The 15766-nt window shown below is 39.8% G+C and overlaps 2 protein-coding genes and 1 long non-coding RNA gene across 6 annotated transcripts in view; 1 reads left to right on the top strand and 2 right to left on the bottom strand.

The window, feature by feature from the left end:
* The window catches only part of LOC110521800 (tyrosine-protein kinase JAK1), a 54646-nt gene extending 52721 nt beyond the window's left edge, over window positions 1-1925 (bottom strand). The window contains exon 1 of the mRNA XM_036968783.1: window positions 1641-1925. The gene's annotated coding sequence lies outside the window, so the exon portion shown is untranslated. The remainder of the gene's footprint in view (window positions 1-1640) is intronic.
* A 5648-nt stretch (window positions 1926-7573) lies between these two features.
* Window positions 7574-9265, bottom strand: LOC110521799. Its single transcript, XR_002473216.2, has 2 exons — window positions 8807-9265; window positions 7574-8492 (listed from the first exon to the last, which is right to left on the bottom strand). It is a non-coding gene; the product is annotated as an uncharacterized LOC110521799 (long non-coding RNA).
* A 1177-nt stretch (window positions 9266-10442) lies between these two features.
* Window positions 10443-15450, top strand: LOC110521798 (adenylate kinase 4, mitochondrial). 4 transcript variants are annotated; one of them, XM_021599672.2, is made up of 7 exons: window positions 10443-10652; window positions 11077-11258; window positions 12516-12635; window positions 13198-13370; window positions 13855-13973; window positions 14170-14311; window positions 14580-15450. In XM_021599672.2, exons 2-6 carry the CDS (start codon window positions 11117-11119, stop codon window positions 14297-14299), a joined length of 684 nt encoding a protein of 227 aa, XP_021455347.1. In that variant the 5' UTR covers window positions 10443-10652; window positions 11077-11116; the 3' UTR covers window positions 14300-14311; window positions 14580-15450. The 4 variants fall into 4 exon arrangements, with proteins under 4 accessions (XP_021455347.1, XP_021455346.1, XP_036825066.1 ...); XM_021599671.2 differs by having other exon boundaries at window positions 14170-15450; XM_036969170.1 differs by having other exon boundaries at window positions 10451-10680; window positions 14170-15450.
* The last annotated feature ends 316 nt before the right edge of the window (window positions 15451-15766 follow it).

The raw sequence follows: 15766 nt of genomic DNA, 5'->3' as shown, positions 1-15766 counted from the left end.
AAACTTCAAAAAGAGAGTTTCCTAATTTTACATTTGCTAAATTGCAATTTGTGGGACAACCCTGTTCTAAAAGACACACCTGATGCGAGCCGTTTCATATGACAGATTAACATCTCAATTAGAAATTTAGAAAGAGGGAAAACGTAGATATGCAACAACTAGGATGGTTGTTAATATGACTAGGATTGTGCCTTTGGCTTCTGGGCAACGAAAGAAAGTTGATATGAAAACCAGTAGAACAGGAGAGAAATGCTGTGAAACCTTTTTGGTTACTAGCTTAGCTGTTGTTGTTAGCTGATTTGTACTGCTCTTCTCTTTCCCACTGCTCCACACAGACTGTGTCTGTGAGTTGCATAGCAACGAGTCTCCGCTCTGGCTTGCTCGAGGCTCACTCTGACTAGAGACAGCCATTAGAAAGTAGCTTTCTTAACTCAACTACCTCCATAAACTCACTTTACATGACTATTTTCTATAAAATAATAATTCCGGTCGACCAAGACACTGTTCCTGTTTTATGACTGACGAGATTTGTCAAATTCGGACACCAAATTAATTCCACAAATGTATGCAAATTAACCTACAAACTGATAAGCATGACCGGTCAAATTATTATTTTTCCGGTGGCTAACCGACTAACGGTTAACACCCCTAGCCCTAAGTCTTTTATTTTCTTCACTAATCAGAATTTAAAAAGGTTCACTATGCAGAAATTGCTATTTTTTTTAAATAGTTCGCCTAATTTCAGTTTTTGACAAAACAAGAAAGTTTAGATCAGGGTTTCCAAAACTCTATACTTGGTACCCCGCTGGGTGCATGTTTTTACCCTAGCACTACACAGCTGATTCAAATAATCAACTAATCATCAACCTTTGATCATTTGAATCCGCTGTGTAGTGTTAGGGCAAAAAAACGAAATGTGCACCGCTTGGGGTCCCGAGGACTGAGTTTGAGAAACGCTGGTGTAAACAATCATTGTACCATCTAAACCCCTGTGAAATGTATTTTCTATAACCACAATATTGTATTTTCAGCTGGTGTACAAAACCGAAAGCATAGAAATAGCACACAAAGAACAGATCTACTGCTTCTTAGATTTGCTTTCAAAAATAATGAAAGATCTATAAAGATCTATAAGTAACATGTATATGTGAATTTGGTCAGGTCAACTAAAAAGTTATTGTTATTGAAATGTTTATAAGCTGAAATGTCGTTACCATTGTCGTTACCATTGGCAGCCATTTTGAATTCTGCTTTCTGGCTAATTTTGAAATGAGCATATCTTCTGAGGGATGTTTGTACAAAATGTCATGCCTTTATCTGCTGCATAACAAATTTTATTTTCAAATACCAGCTGTTATGGCAGCCATTTTGGATTATCGCGATAACTCGCTTCCTGGTTAAATTTGACATGGGCACCCCTTCTAGGATGATTTCAGGCACCCCTTCTAGGATGTTTTCACATCACCTTGTTTGTACCAAATTTGATGCTTGTATCTGCTTCGTAACGTTTTTTTTCCGCTAAGGCCCAGGAATAATAATGATTCAAGCTAAAGTTAATAGGATATTGGATAACTAGCCTGGATATGTGGCATTTTACTCAATATCAATAATCACATATTTGATATGTTAACGTTACTCACCTAGCGAGCTATCCAAGTCTAACGTTACTTCCCTATCGTTTTGTTCATAGATCCAGAATATAATTATCCGTTGTGAAACTATAAAGACTAACTTAATCTTGACAAAATCCGTAGGTATGGGAATATTCCAAACGAAAAATGTTTTGTCCGACGAGTTTCTTTCCCTTCTGGTCGAGAGCAAATTCATAATCTTTCTAACCCTTCCTGTCAAGTAACGTCCCTCTTCCCGAAAATAATGCAACTGCAAGCTCAGCTTCACGCATTCTGATTGGTGCACTGCTCCTTCAGTCAAGTGATACTGTGTAGCCTACTGACACTATTTTATGTTGTTAACCCTAGAATGGATCAGCATTACAGTTAACTGAATGGCATCACATCCATTGTAATGTAGCAGCAGCTGTGTGTGTGTGTGTGTGTGTGTGTGTGTGTGTGTGTGTGTGTGTGTGTGTGTGTGTGTGTGGTCTTGTTATTCTATCCTCGTGGGGACTGGAAATCCCTCAAAATCCCCACAAGGATAATAAAACAAGGAAAACTGTCCCTAGTGGGGACATTTCCCACGTCCCCACGAGGAAAAAGGTTATTTTACATTTAGGGGTTGGATTAGGGCTTTCTGGTTAGCGTGTCCGCCCTGAGATTGGAAGGTGGTGAGTTTGATCCCTGTCCAAATCATACAAAAAACTTAAAAAATGGGACCTGATGCATCTCTGCTTGGCACTCAGCATTTAGGAGATAGATTGGGGTAAGGCCCTGCGATAGCCTAGCGCCATGTCCAGTGGGTGTACTTGTACATCAAGCTGCCTCACACTACAGAAACAGGAGATAGTCCGCTGCCCTATGAGCTGTTCCGGCTCGCACAAACCAAGGCTACTTATATACTGACTTTTTAGGGTTAGAATTAGGGTTAGGGGTTAAGGTAAAGTTTAGGTTTTAGGGAAAATAGGATTTTGAATGTAAATACATTTCAGGTCCCCATGAGGACAGAATAACAAGTGTGTGTGTGTGTGTGTGTGTGCGTGTGTGCGTGCGTGCGGGCGTGCGTGCGTGCGTGCGTGCGGGCGTGCGTGCGTAAGAGTATTGCCATTGGGGATGGAACCATTCCTTATATTTTATGGAAGGTAATTAGGAAATTATTGAAAACATTCATAACGTTTCACCCATGAGGCCACTCGTGATTTGACTGCATGAAAGGGCTACAATAAACACAAAGGGGTTTGAGAAAATAATTATAAATGTCATAAAAGACTACACAAAATGCATTCAGGCAGGTAGAGTTCTCCTGGCATCCGCCAAACCCAGATTCATCCATCGGACAGCCAGATGGTGAAGCGTGATTCATCACTCCAGAAAATGCGTTTCCACTGCTCCAGAGTCCAATGGCGACGAGCTTTACACCACTCCAGCTGACACTTGGCATTGCACATGGTGATCTTAGCCTTGTGTGAGGCTGCTCTGCCATGGAAACCAATTTCATGAAGCTCCCAACGAAAAATGATTGTGCTGACGTTGCTTCCAGAGGCAGTTTGGAACTCAGTAGTAGTGAGTGATGCAACCGAGGACAGACGCTTCAGCACTCGGCGGTCCCATTCTGTAAGCTTGTGTGCCACTTCGCAGCTGAACCATTGTTGTACCTAGTGGTTTCCACTTCACAATAACAGCACTTACAGTTGACCGGGGCACATCTAGCGGGACATAAAGTTGACAAACTGCCTTGTTGGAAAGGTGGCATCCTATGATGGTGCCACATTGAAAGTCTCTGAGCTCTTCAGGATGGCTATTCTACTGCCAATGTTTGGCTATGGAGATTGCATGGTGGTGTGCTCGATTTTATACACCTGTCAGCAACGGGTGTGACTGAAATAAGCAAATGAATTTGAAGTGATATCCATATACTTTGTATATATAGTGTATCTTGCCTCTTTACCAGGCACTCGGTGCCTCAATGCAAACACACTCTGACTCTAAAAGCAATTCCATATTGAATTTACAACACATGGAATGTTTAACAAAATCAATTCCTGACTGTTACGGTAATATCGTCAAAATTCCATCCAGTTGTGTGTTACATGAAACATTGATTGTCCTTGGTAAGTAAAACACAGTCACAATCCTGTTTGTATCTGACCATGTTATTCAATAACCTACATATTTAATTCATGACCCATAGCTTTATCTGTTCAAAAGATGAGAAAAGGCTTTTTCTGTTGAAAATGTCAAATGTAAATGGTAATTCTGCACCTCCATCTCTTTCCCATCTGATCATCTTTTTGATTGTCAATATTACCACATATGATCAACAACATTTCTTATTTACAGTATCGTCTTGTAGTCCAAAAAGGAGGCTACAGTCAAATGGAAACTGACCATCCTCCTAGTGAGGTGGGAGGAAATAGAGAGCCAGGTCCTTTACGATGGGACAGGGACGGGAGGTTCCGTTTGCCAGTAGTGGAGGTACTTCCCGTCTCCCATATCTGATGTGTTGAAACTGAGTTCGTTTTCCGGAAATCATAGGCAGATATTTCCCAAGAATGTTGTAGTCACTGACACAATAAAAAGTGCCACATCTATCTATCTGTAATCGGCCTATATGTATTACAAGCTTACTAGTTAAAACCTGACTTTTAAAATACTGTATGCTGGTATGTAGGCCACTGGGTATGTGAAAATGTGAGCATCTATTTAGATGATTTTGACAACATATACAGTATGATTGATAGTACAATTCATATCAAACATAGTTACGAAAGTGTCTATCACTTAAGTGCTTATTAAGAAGGCTACTCATTATGAGACTTTGTGGTGTTGAATAACAATGATTTTATAGCTTTCATCTGGAACATCCAGACTCACAGATATCCTTAGTGTCTCCAGTAAACTGAAAGAAAGGCAAGGGAAGGGAATGGAATGTCCTTACAGTGTAGTAAATGAAAAGCAAAAACCATAGGTCACCATCAACTAACCACTACTTTCTCGGCTATAAGAGAAGAGAAAGCTGATATTTAATACGAGAAGAGAAAGCTGATATTTAGTTTAAAAATAGGGATGTGAAACAGAATTCAATAGCAGGTATAAGAAGTTGACTTTTATTTACAGTTATTTGTTTACATTTATCTGTCAGCGTTTTTATTAATTACCCAAATTGATGTTCCACTGATTGACATATCCTCCACAGTCAAATTGGGCGATTAGGGTTCAAAAACCTTTCCCACCCTCAAAACCATTTACAACTTTGATCAGTCCAGTTAAACCAAACCGTGAGGGAGGGGACAGAGACATTGAAAAGGGGGGGAGGGGGGGGGGGTATAGAGAGGGGAGAATGAGAGAAGGGGAATGTGGGGGCAGAGAGAGGGGGAGAGAAAAAGATGTGGCGTGATCTTTTGGTTATCTGTCTGGGGGGGGATTTCCGCATTGACTTCCTGTATGTCTAACATTCTAAAGACGTGTCAAACCGGAGTCTTATGTTAATACCTCTACTCTTAGGTTATTTATATTCTTCAATCATACTAAAAATGTATTAATAACTTTTACAACTATGTTTGTATCTATTATGTAGTGGTGTAAAGTAATTAACAAAATAAACTTTAAAGTACTACATAAGCAGTATTTCTGTGTACTATATCTATACTTGACTATTTATATTTTTGACTAATTTTACTTTTAATCTACTACATTCCTAAAGAAAATAATGTACTTTTTACTCCATTTATTTTCCCTGACACCCAAAGCACCTTACATGTTGAGTGCTTAGCAGGATAGGAATACGTTCCAATTCAGACACTTCTCAAGAAAACATCCCTACTGCCTCTGATCTGACGGACTCACTACACACAAATGGTTTGTTTGTTAATTATGTCTGAGTGCTGGAGTGTGCCCCTGGCTATCAGTTAAACAAATTGTGCTGTCTTGTTTGCTTAAGTAATTTGAAATGATTTAAACTTTTACTTTTGATACTTAAGTATATTTAAAACCAAATACTTTTAGACTTTTAGTCAAGTTGTATGTTACTGGGTAACTTTCAGTTTAACTTAAGTCCTTTTCTATTAATGTATCTTTACTTTTAGTCAAGTTTGACAATTTGATACTTTTCCACCATAGATAGAAATCTAATCAGAGGTGCGTGGCCACACATCATGACTATTAGAAACAACATGTATACATATCAGTTTCTTTCCAATTCATTTGCATTTTCTTAAAAACAAGAATGATTCAAATGCTACAAAAACATACATTTGCCCCCTTTCAACTTATTACGTAATACATCATTCTTTCTACATAAAATAACAATTCTATTCAAATCAATTTTGAAAAGCATAGGCTACACTCATTGGGCTTTGTGAATCTTTATAAAGTATTACAATTGAAAATCAAGACACAACATTATAATGTGAGACCATTTTGGTTGCATATGATCGTAAATATTTTGCTGTGCAACCTTGATTTAAAAAAAATGTTGCCTTGTAAAAAATCACCCAGATAATAATTGTTGTTATAATTATCCTTCGCTGTAATGCTGTTTCCAAGTGCACCAGAGAAAAAGACGAGCTTAGATTCGGTAGCGTCATGGTCAAGCACGTAACTTTCCCGGGGGACAGGTGGGTCAAGCATCCGCATGTTATGATTGGAACACCCCCGCGGCCAAAAACTCTTTTGGTTTAGCCCGGTCTTTAGAGGCGGTGGTTTGTGACGGTAAAACAAGTTGAGCAAGGCTTGTAGTCGGGAGAACGGAGATACGCACAATATCTCCTCTCTCATCTTAACAAACCCTCAAATCTGTGAGCTAACTTGGAACAAATAAAATAGTACATTCAAATATAAGTACGAATAAGAATGATATAGTCATTTTAAAAAATTCAAATGGAGAACGTTTTGTATTATGAACCTTAAATACCTAGTAGTCTAGAGAATTAGAGAAGAGCCGTTTCTATTAAAGGTAGTATTTATGCCGATTTGAAGGCCAGAATTGTGGGGGGGAAGCACTAATCATGTTTATGCATCCTAATAATCACCCTTAGAATACTCCCAGAACCAACTTTATTTTTTTATTTAAATTTAAGAATTGACCAAACAAATTGACTCACCATAGTCTTTATTGGCAGGGGTGTGTGTGATATTGTACAGCAGTATGCTGGTTTGAAAATAGTGTTTTTACACAATGTAGAAACCTATTATTCTACAAATAACTTTGTAACTTCAATAACAGGTACTTGTATAACCATGTACAGCTTTTTACAATAAACAACTGTCTTTCCAGGGTTACATATTAGTTTATAGAGCACAGCATGTGCTTCGGGAGCTAGAATTCATGTAGGCCCAATATAGGCTATATCTCAATCAAGTTGAAAAATCGTATTTTCTGGTGCTCCTACATTTTATGTTGTTCTCCTAACTTTTTAAAGTTGGGAGCACCAGTGATATCAATGAAAAACTTCACCTTCGATACAGCAGTACCATCTCCATCCATCATCACAAAGTGGGTCAGGTGTGTCAAGGTGGCAGCCATCCTTCAGTTATCACAGTACTGTACCTTTAAGATGGACAGCATCAGCACAGTGATAACTGAACCAGGGCAGCCTGGATGTCATGTTAGGAAGCCAAGAGACAGCAGCCCCATCGGTCTGAGTTCCAGCACAGTACAACATCAGCCATGGTGATCCAAGGGGTCAGATGCCATCCGTCTTCATGATGCCAGGCTCACACATGATGACACGCGCACACACACACACACACACACGACTTGGAGCCCAGAGCAACAATAATATCTTGTCAGTCACACTATTCTTTTGCAGATGGAATCGTGCCAAAAGAGGGACTTAGAATGACATGACACTGTATAGGGTCAGGCAGGTGGGGGTGCCTTTGGACATTGCAGAAAGTGCATTTACTTCATGCCCAGGTCATCGGAGTAACAAAATGACTATGATGTTTGACAATACGTAAAATCCAAATATCATGTCTGTATTTATGTATTTCATGGTATCACATTACAAGAACGAGAACACAATTGCATGCAGAAGTAATGTAAAGAGGTTTCTCTAATAGGTTACCAAAATCTGCAAAACTTTGTAAATTTTCACAGGATATAATTGTGAATTGTGTATGTGCTATGAATTCCACACAGGCATTATAGAATTCTAGAAAGGTATTTTACTACCATTAGTAAGATGTTTCTTTCTCACCTCACATGACTGTAATACCTACCAATACATGTGTAACTACTGTAGCATATCAGCTTTTTCATAAACCCCTTTGAAATATAATTTCCTATACAACAGATACATGTAGCCTAAAGGAATAAAACCTTGTTAATTGGTCGAAGTCACCACTGTTTACTCGGTAGTGTTTGAACTGCATAATTTATGGACACCACATTGCTGACGTCGGACTTGTTATGGTTCTTGGGGTTCCGCCCTCAGTGCGCGAAGGCTCTCCAGCAGTCCAGTCGCGTAGCCCGCCGGAGGAGGCTCCTCCCTATCTCCTTCTCCCTCCGCTTCATGTAAACAACTCGATTTGCTGGTTCTGTTTTGGTATCACAGAATTGCAGGAGCACTTGCCAACACTTACTTGAAAAATAACCTGCTGCGCAAGGTTGAAACAACAGTTCAATCGAGCAAAACATAACATTAGTTGCGTAACTGTAAAAATGCAAATAGCATATACAACTCCCAATAGACTGTACTTAGTATATTATCATAATAGCGTATCTCGGACCCTTCAATAATCGCAAAGCGCAGACCAGGTATCCTATACATTAAATACACGTTTAAAACGCGAAAGAAAAATATTGAAAGCAATCATCACATTTCAATGGTTCCAGATATTCAACTCCACGTTGTCGGGAAAGCTTGTTGCTGTTTTCTATAAATACAACAAGAGTAAGGCTATTTAAAAAAAAACTTTGTAAATAGCCCGTCTTATCATTTTAAATGTTTAAACATATATACATTGCCATAATAACTCTGATATTCAATAACAAGACCATGTAAAAGAGCAACGCTATTGGTGTTGATTGAGTTTTACTATTGTGCTGACAAACGCTAACGCCCAGCCTGCACACACCCCTCTCTAGGTAAAAACAAATACTATGTAGTCCAAGCATCGAAATTAACATGAACAATTCTTATTCATATTTACTTGTAGTTCAATATCTGACGGATATTAGTCTTACTTACTTGCATTTTGCGCGTTTCATTCCCGTGTTTACGTGAATAGTTTTAATGACGCAGCAAGACCCACATCGAACAACGTGATTGTCGCCATTTTTTGTTGTTATTGAAATCTCTCAGCCATGTGACAAAATAATAAAACAATGTTTCCGGGACTCGCCGCACAACTAACTGAGTAAATTGATAATCTTCCAATCTAGTTTTTTTCGTGTGATGGGTTAGGCAGGTTCCATTGACTGAAGACACCAATAGGTTGTGCATGCGCAGCATTTGACTGCTTTTGGACACTGACGCCGCGGTATGGTTCGCAACAAGTACATTCCTTGATGCCTTGGTCCGCAAATGTTGCGGAATGGCACTGTCTCAGTGCGTAATGATGATGATGGATGATGGCCAATGTTTCAGAGGGAACCCCGACAACCCGGAATTACCGTTTACACTCTGCATTGACTGCTGCTGTCAACAAGTGCGTTTATTTTGTAGTTTGCAGTGTTTTGTCAATAGGTCTCTTACTCATGAATTCGGATTTATCCTATTACCATTCATTACGTCATTATCAACTTCCTACCCCATCTGGAAACGTGGCAATCAACAGTGGTGTAAAGTACTTAAGTAAAAATACTTTAACGTATTTTAAGTTAGTTTTGACGGTATTTGTACTTTACTTTGCTATTTATATTTTTGACAACTTTTACTTAACTACATTCCTAAAGAAAATAATGTACTTTTTACTCCATACATTTTCCCTGACACCCAAAAGTACTTACATTTTGAATACTTAGCAGGACAGGAAAATTGGCCAATTCACACACTTATCAAGAGAACATCCCTGGTCATCCCTACTTCCTATTTTCTGGCAGACTCACTAAACACAAATGCTTTCTTTGTCAATTATATCTGAGTGTTGGAGTGTGCCTCTGGCTATCCTTAAATAAATAAAAAAAACATGCAAATTGTGCCATCTGGTTTGCTTAATATAAGGAATTTTTACTTTTACTTTTGATACTTAAGAATATTTTAGCAATTACATTTACTTTTGATACTTAAGTATATTTAAAACCAAGTACATTTAGACTTGTACTCAGTATTTTACTGGGTGACTTTCACCTCTACTTGAGTAATTTTCTATTAAGGTATCTTTACTTTTACTCAAGTATGACAATTGGGTACTTTTTACACCACTGCCAATAAATATAACCCCAAAATAGATCTGAATAGCTTTAATTGCATAGTAATACAACCTCAATCAATGCAGGAAGTTGCAGATTGAGGATAGAAAATGAAGATGAGAACTTTCATACTGTGAAGTGAGTTACTAGCCTAATAGTATGGAATAGTGTAGAGGTGGGTCACACAAACTATGCATGGTTGATGATCTTCCATTCTAATCGACCCAGGTTATATTATATTCTAAAATAAGTATATTATAGCCTTCAGAGAGGTTGGGTAAAATGTGGAAGACACATTTCGGTTGAATGCATTCAGTTACGCAACTGACTGCGTATCTCCTTTACCTTTCATGTTTCAGCCACTTACATATGATATGGTTGCAATTCGAAATTATTCGTCTTACTCACAATAGAAAACTACATGTACCAGATTCCCAAGTTGTACCAAGTTCCTGCGCACAAGTCATCCGCATTTTTTCTTCTTGGTGTGTCTGGGAGGTGCTGAGAAATAGGGCGTTGAGGCAGCTCCTCCATTCATTCGCAGAGAAAAAAACCTTTCTTAAAGACGCAGACAAGCTAATGTCCCTTGGGAACAGAAAAATAAACATTTTCTGACTTGGTCTGAGTGAACTACGTGCTATATTACGCATACGTTTTGCAGGACACACAGGCATAAATCGAAGGTGAGGAGGGATTGTGGGCATCGGTGAGGTAGGCCTACATCGCTTGACTGTTGCCCCGTTGTGGTTTTTTTTCCGCCATAGTTTAAATCCTCCATCTGTACAATCAGGAATCTGGAAAGTTCGATTTCTCAAGCTGATTGGATGAATGGGGCTCTTTAACAATTCCGTTTTTCTGTAGCCGTTTTAAGTCGTAACCAATTCGGGAAAATTGGCAATTAAGTTAGATTCAGTGTAATAAACTGTTGATATAGTGTCCCTGTTAACTCAAAACGAGCAGAAAGTATCTGTTCACGGACTTTGATAATAAGGTGCACAGTGCACACCATGGGCAACATTGAAAGATGCTTAGGCCTATCAATGTTTCATTGAAGGCAGCAGGTATAGGCTATAGCAACCCTGGACTTATTTATTTTGTCTCCTCCAGACACAGATACAGTCCGTGGTGTTGCAGGCTATAGTGGAGGATGGCCAAACTGTTCCGAGCGGTGATCATGGGTCCACCAGGCTCGGGAAAGGGGACCATATCCGAGAGAATTGCTCAAAGATTTGGCCTGGCACGTCTGTCCAGTGGCGACTTTGTTCGGGAGAATATAGCTGCGAATACAGGTAGGCCTATTCTTGATAAATAATTAGACATGCATCTATTTATTGTTTACCATTTATTTATCTGTTTTTTTGATTGCATATTTATTTTTATTTTTTTTTGCTTATTGTTTTTTGCCACATATGTGTCATCCTCAGCGGGGTTGTAGAAACGGTCAGATTTTCAGGGATACAGTGTCCTATCTTAAAATATGTATTATTATTATTATTATTTGTAGTATTATTTCAACCTAGCTTACATATTTGTTCATGTTAGCCTATAGTAGCCTAACTAGCATTCGCCTCCAGTAGCCTAAGCCATAAATTGCAACAATATTGTAACACCAGCAGAGGCCTAAGTTGAGGTGAGGTGAAGAGAGTCTCTTGCAAGTTGGCACTGGGCTGGACAGTGGCACATTTCTCTCCTATCATCCAAGAGACAAAAACATTAGTTGAATTTAGAGGCTATGGCAAATCTACTATCTGATAAGAAACTAAAATGATCCACTATCCATATCAAAAAGGAATCCCAAGTTATGAAACGTTCTTTGTTAGTAGTCTCTGAAACTTCACAGTCTATAGCAAACGTATGTTTGGAATTTCTCTGAGTTGACTACTTCTGGAGCCTATTTTTAATCCGAACTTGTGCCAATCTTTTTAGCCCACAAATGAAATGTGTTGCAGGGAGGGCAGTGAAAACATGTGTGGGGTTGTAATTACAGTCACAGTGCCGTGTCAAGGCCATGCCTTACTAAACCCAGTTTTCCAGAATTACTATACTGGAGTTATTTACATTAATGAAGACATTCTCTTACATTCAAACTTTGTAAACCCGAGAGACTACCTTAGGAAAATCTGAATGGACACAATTAATCTTATGCTATGGCTCTATGCATTTTTATTCGAGCCCCTGTAACGACATTTGTCATGATCCAGTTTGGTCAGTAGATCATTCAATGACATGAATCATTTATTGCTGATTTGAGTTTAGAGGGGTCTGGAGCTCTTTATGAGATGTGCTATGTGACTCACTGCTGTAAAGAAAGCAATACAAATGGAGGTGGGAAGAAAACAGGGCGAATGGGTAATCGTTTAGGTGTTAAAGCTACAGAGGGCATTCCTGTCTGGGTTTGCTCTGCCCCCCTACCTCTAGCCAAAAGTCCACCTCTTTTACTAGAAATCTTTCTGAAAACGTCTTAATACTTTATACTTATCGGGAATTGATGATGACTCCTTCTCCTCTTCCTCCTCCTGCTCCTCATTATTTCCCTCCCTCCACAGACGCTGGTGTTCTGGCTAAGACCTACATAGAGAGGGGTCTGCTAGTGCCGGACCATGTGATGACCCGGCTCCTACTTCCCAGGCTGGAGGAGATGACCCGCCACAGCTGGCTGATGGATGGTAAGACCACACACACACACACACGCACACACACATATACACACACCTTGAAATGCACATGCACTTCCAAAGATCTTTTTGCAGCTGCGTAGTGAAAGCAAGAATATTTAGAGGGCTAATAAATTGTCAAACAACCAAAAACACATGAGCACAGTAAGGTATCATGAAACATTGACTTTACAGGTTTGTGTCTGACCCAGAAACAAGCTGAAACAGGCCAGTCAGGCAGCAGTCCAAGGTTTGTAAACAGTAGTGCAGGTTTACACCCTCTGAAAGCAGCTATTAACTAGTCTCACAGCCAGGCCAGAAGAACCAACAGTAAATACTGTATTTGCAGTATGTCTACCAGTCCATATCAGTGTAGGTTAAAGGGAAACAGATACGGATGTGGTCTTTGGATTGTTTACATAACGATATGACCTTTATGATGTCACACAAAATACTGTACATAAATATTTTCCATAAAGTTGTTGTGCAGGATCAATGTGAGATGCACGCACACACACACACACACACACACACTCCCCTCAGTCTCCGTACTTCATCTCCCAACTCTCCCCAGGGTTTCCCCGTACCCTGGCCCAGGCCAAGGCTCTGAACAGTACCTGTGACCTGGACCTGGTCATCAGCCTCAACATTCCCTATGAGACCCTGAAGGAGAGGCTGAGTGACCGCTGGATCCACCCAGCCAGCGGCAGGGTCTACAACATGGGCTTCAACCCTCCACACGTACAAGTCAGAAAACATTGTTTTTCCTCCCTATTTTGTCACCATTATTATCGCCATTACACATGTTTAGTCTTCCGGCTAGTCTGTCTGTTCCCACAGAACCAACATTAAGCCAGGGTTTCCCAAACTCGGTCCTTGGGCGGCCCCCCCCCCCCCCCCCCTGGTTGGGCGGGCCTCCCTGGTTGGGCGGGCCCCCCTGGTTGCACTACGCAGCTGATTAAAATCAGAAACTTAGGACTGAGTTTGGGAAAGCCTGCACTAAGCAATGGTTTCTATGGTTGCTACAGGAGGCTGTGAAAATACGATGCCAGATAATTATATTCCTAACTCGTGTATTTGTGAATGATCAGTAATACCTTGGAATAGTGTATTGAATGCGTGGGGTTCAAGACAACTCTCTGTGAGCTGTGTACCGTTTTACATGGGGTTATGTCATTGATATAATAATAATTCAGTTGTCATGGTTCTGTTGTCCCCCCCCCCCCCCCAGGGCAGGGATGACATCAGCGGGGAGCCTTTGATCCAGCATGATGATGACAAACCAGAGGCTCTAGTGGCCAGACTGAGGCACTACAAGGACGTGGCCAAGCCCATCATAGACCTGTATAAGTACGTCCACCCTCCACTTCACTGACACATTTTTAAAAGCATTGTGTAAATTGCTTGCCCTGACTATCCTGTATACAGTACTCAGAAGTACTGAGTGACAATGTAGTTACAATATAATTATAATGTTCTTACAATATAATGTAATTATGCTACATGGTATTTATGCAACTTTACATGTAAAGTGTGTCCTCCCCAGGTCAAAGGGCATCCTGCACACTTTCTCAGGCACAGAGACAGACAGGATCTGGCCTTACATCAACTCTCTCCTCAGCACCAAGATCCCCAGCACATCACAGACGGACACACAACGCATCCCAATGCCCTGAGGAGAGCCCGAGGTGACGCATCAGATGGAAAGGCCTTGCACCAGGGGATACTAATGTTAGTTAGTGAAGACATTGGTTGAGTACATGGCTGCAAGACAAGACTACCGCTAGATGTTAGGAGCCATTAGCTTGGCAGTTATCTCAGTCTCAAAACATGTTTGAAAATACAGTCTTATGCACTACATACATCAGTGGTGCATAGCTTCGGTCCTCAAGGGTTGCAGTGTATGAAGGTTTTCTTCCTTACCTTTTAACCCTGAGACTGATTTCCATTTCCCAGATCGTAAGTTTAAAGTCCCAGGGAGAAACGGAAATCAGCAGGACTGCAGAACATGAGGGCCTGAGTTGTGCAACTCTAAATATGCCTTCCAAAGACTGTAAAACGAGCTTGATTCTTCTATAGCACCCAATGTGTACAGAACTGTTGGTTTCTGTATATCTGATGCATCTTTCATTTCGACTGAAATGACTATTGTGGACATTTTCTTATAAACAGCACACTCTATAATTTGGCTTAATTTTAAGTTCCATCAGATGAAGAGTTTCATCTTTATCAAAAGATTTTGGATTACATAAATGTGTTTTTCTTTTGTTTAATTTGAAACCGTTTTTGTTGACTTTAGTTAGACCAAATTGAACCTTCTCCCTAGTCTATTGAAGTTTAGTCCGCAAGACTAGACCAAATAAAAAAACGATGATAATGAATGGGTCTATAATTGTGTTAAAAAGGACCAAAGATTTGAATGTGGCCAAAGATAAATGGTAGAATTATATTCAAAGAGCCAGAGGCCTTAATATTTCTAATGACTTGTTGAAAAGTTTGTGAGTGTTTTAACCAGTCGAAAGTGTAATGCATCTGAATTGCTGTATAAGAAAAGGGATGGGTGTGGTTAGTGGTTGGACAGTGTTTGTGGGAGGATGTGTCTTGTGTCTGTCTCCCTTTTAGATTTCAATAACACAATATGCAAATAGTCACTGCTGTAAACTGTAATTGGCCCAGAATATATATGGCAAGCCCATTGTGGTGAACGAGTGGTTAGGAAAGCTTTTCATACGCTCTGTTGTGCAACACTGAATGTTTTCTGTCCATAAATCATCTGGCTGTCCAAAATCTGGCATATTCCAAGAAAAATACAATTACTTTCTCAGAATTTCCTTTCAGTTGTTTCACTCTCGAGGTCAAACAGTAGTTCCAGCCAACATGCCTACTATGAATATAAACTACATGTCTACCCTTCAAAGCAAAAGTACTGTAAGTTTCAGCTGCAGTCCCTGAATAATAGTTTTGTTCATAACATTATTGTGTGTCCTTTTATAGGAGACTGATAGGTTTCTACTATGAGTATTGTGTGGGAATGACACTGCAGGCATATTCGATAGGCTATCATAGAAATCTATAGGCACACTGCAGTGATGCAGCATCTACAGTGCATTCAGAAAGTATACTGACCCCTTAACTTTTTACAC

Source organism: Oncorhynchus mykiss, chromosome 30 (assembly GCF_013265735.2).
Source record: "Oncorhynchus mykiss isolate Arlee chromosome 30, USDA_OmykA_1.1, whole genome shotgun sequence".
In the NCBI taxonomy this organism is placed as follows: domain Eukaryota; kingdom Metazoa; phylum Chordata; class Actinopteri; order Salmoniformes; family Salmonidae; genus Oncorhynchus; species Oncorhynchus mykiss.
The sequence above is the reverse complement of the archived record's forward strand: the minus strand, read 5'-3'. Positions and strand labels throughout refer to the sequence as shown.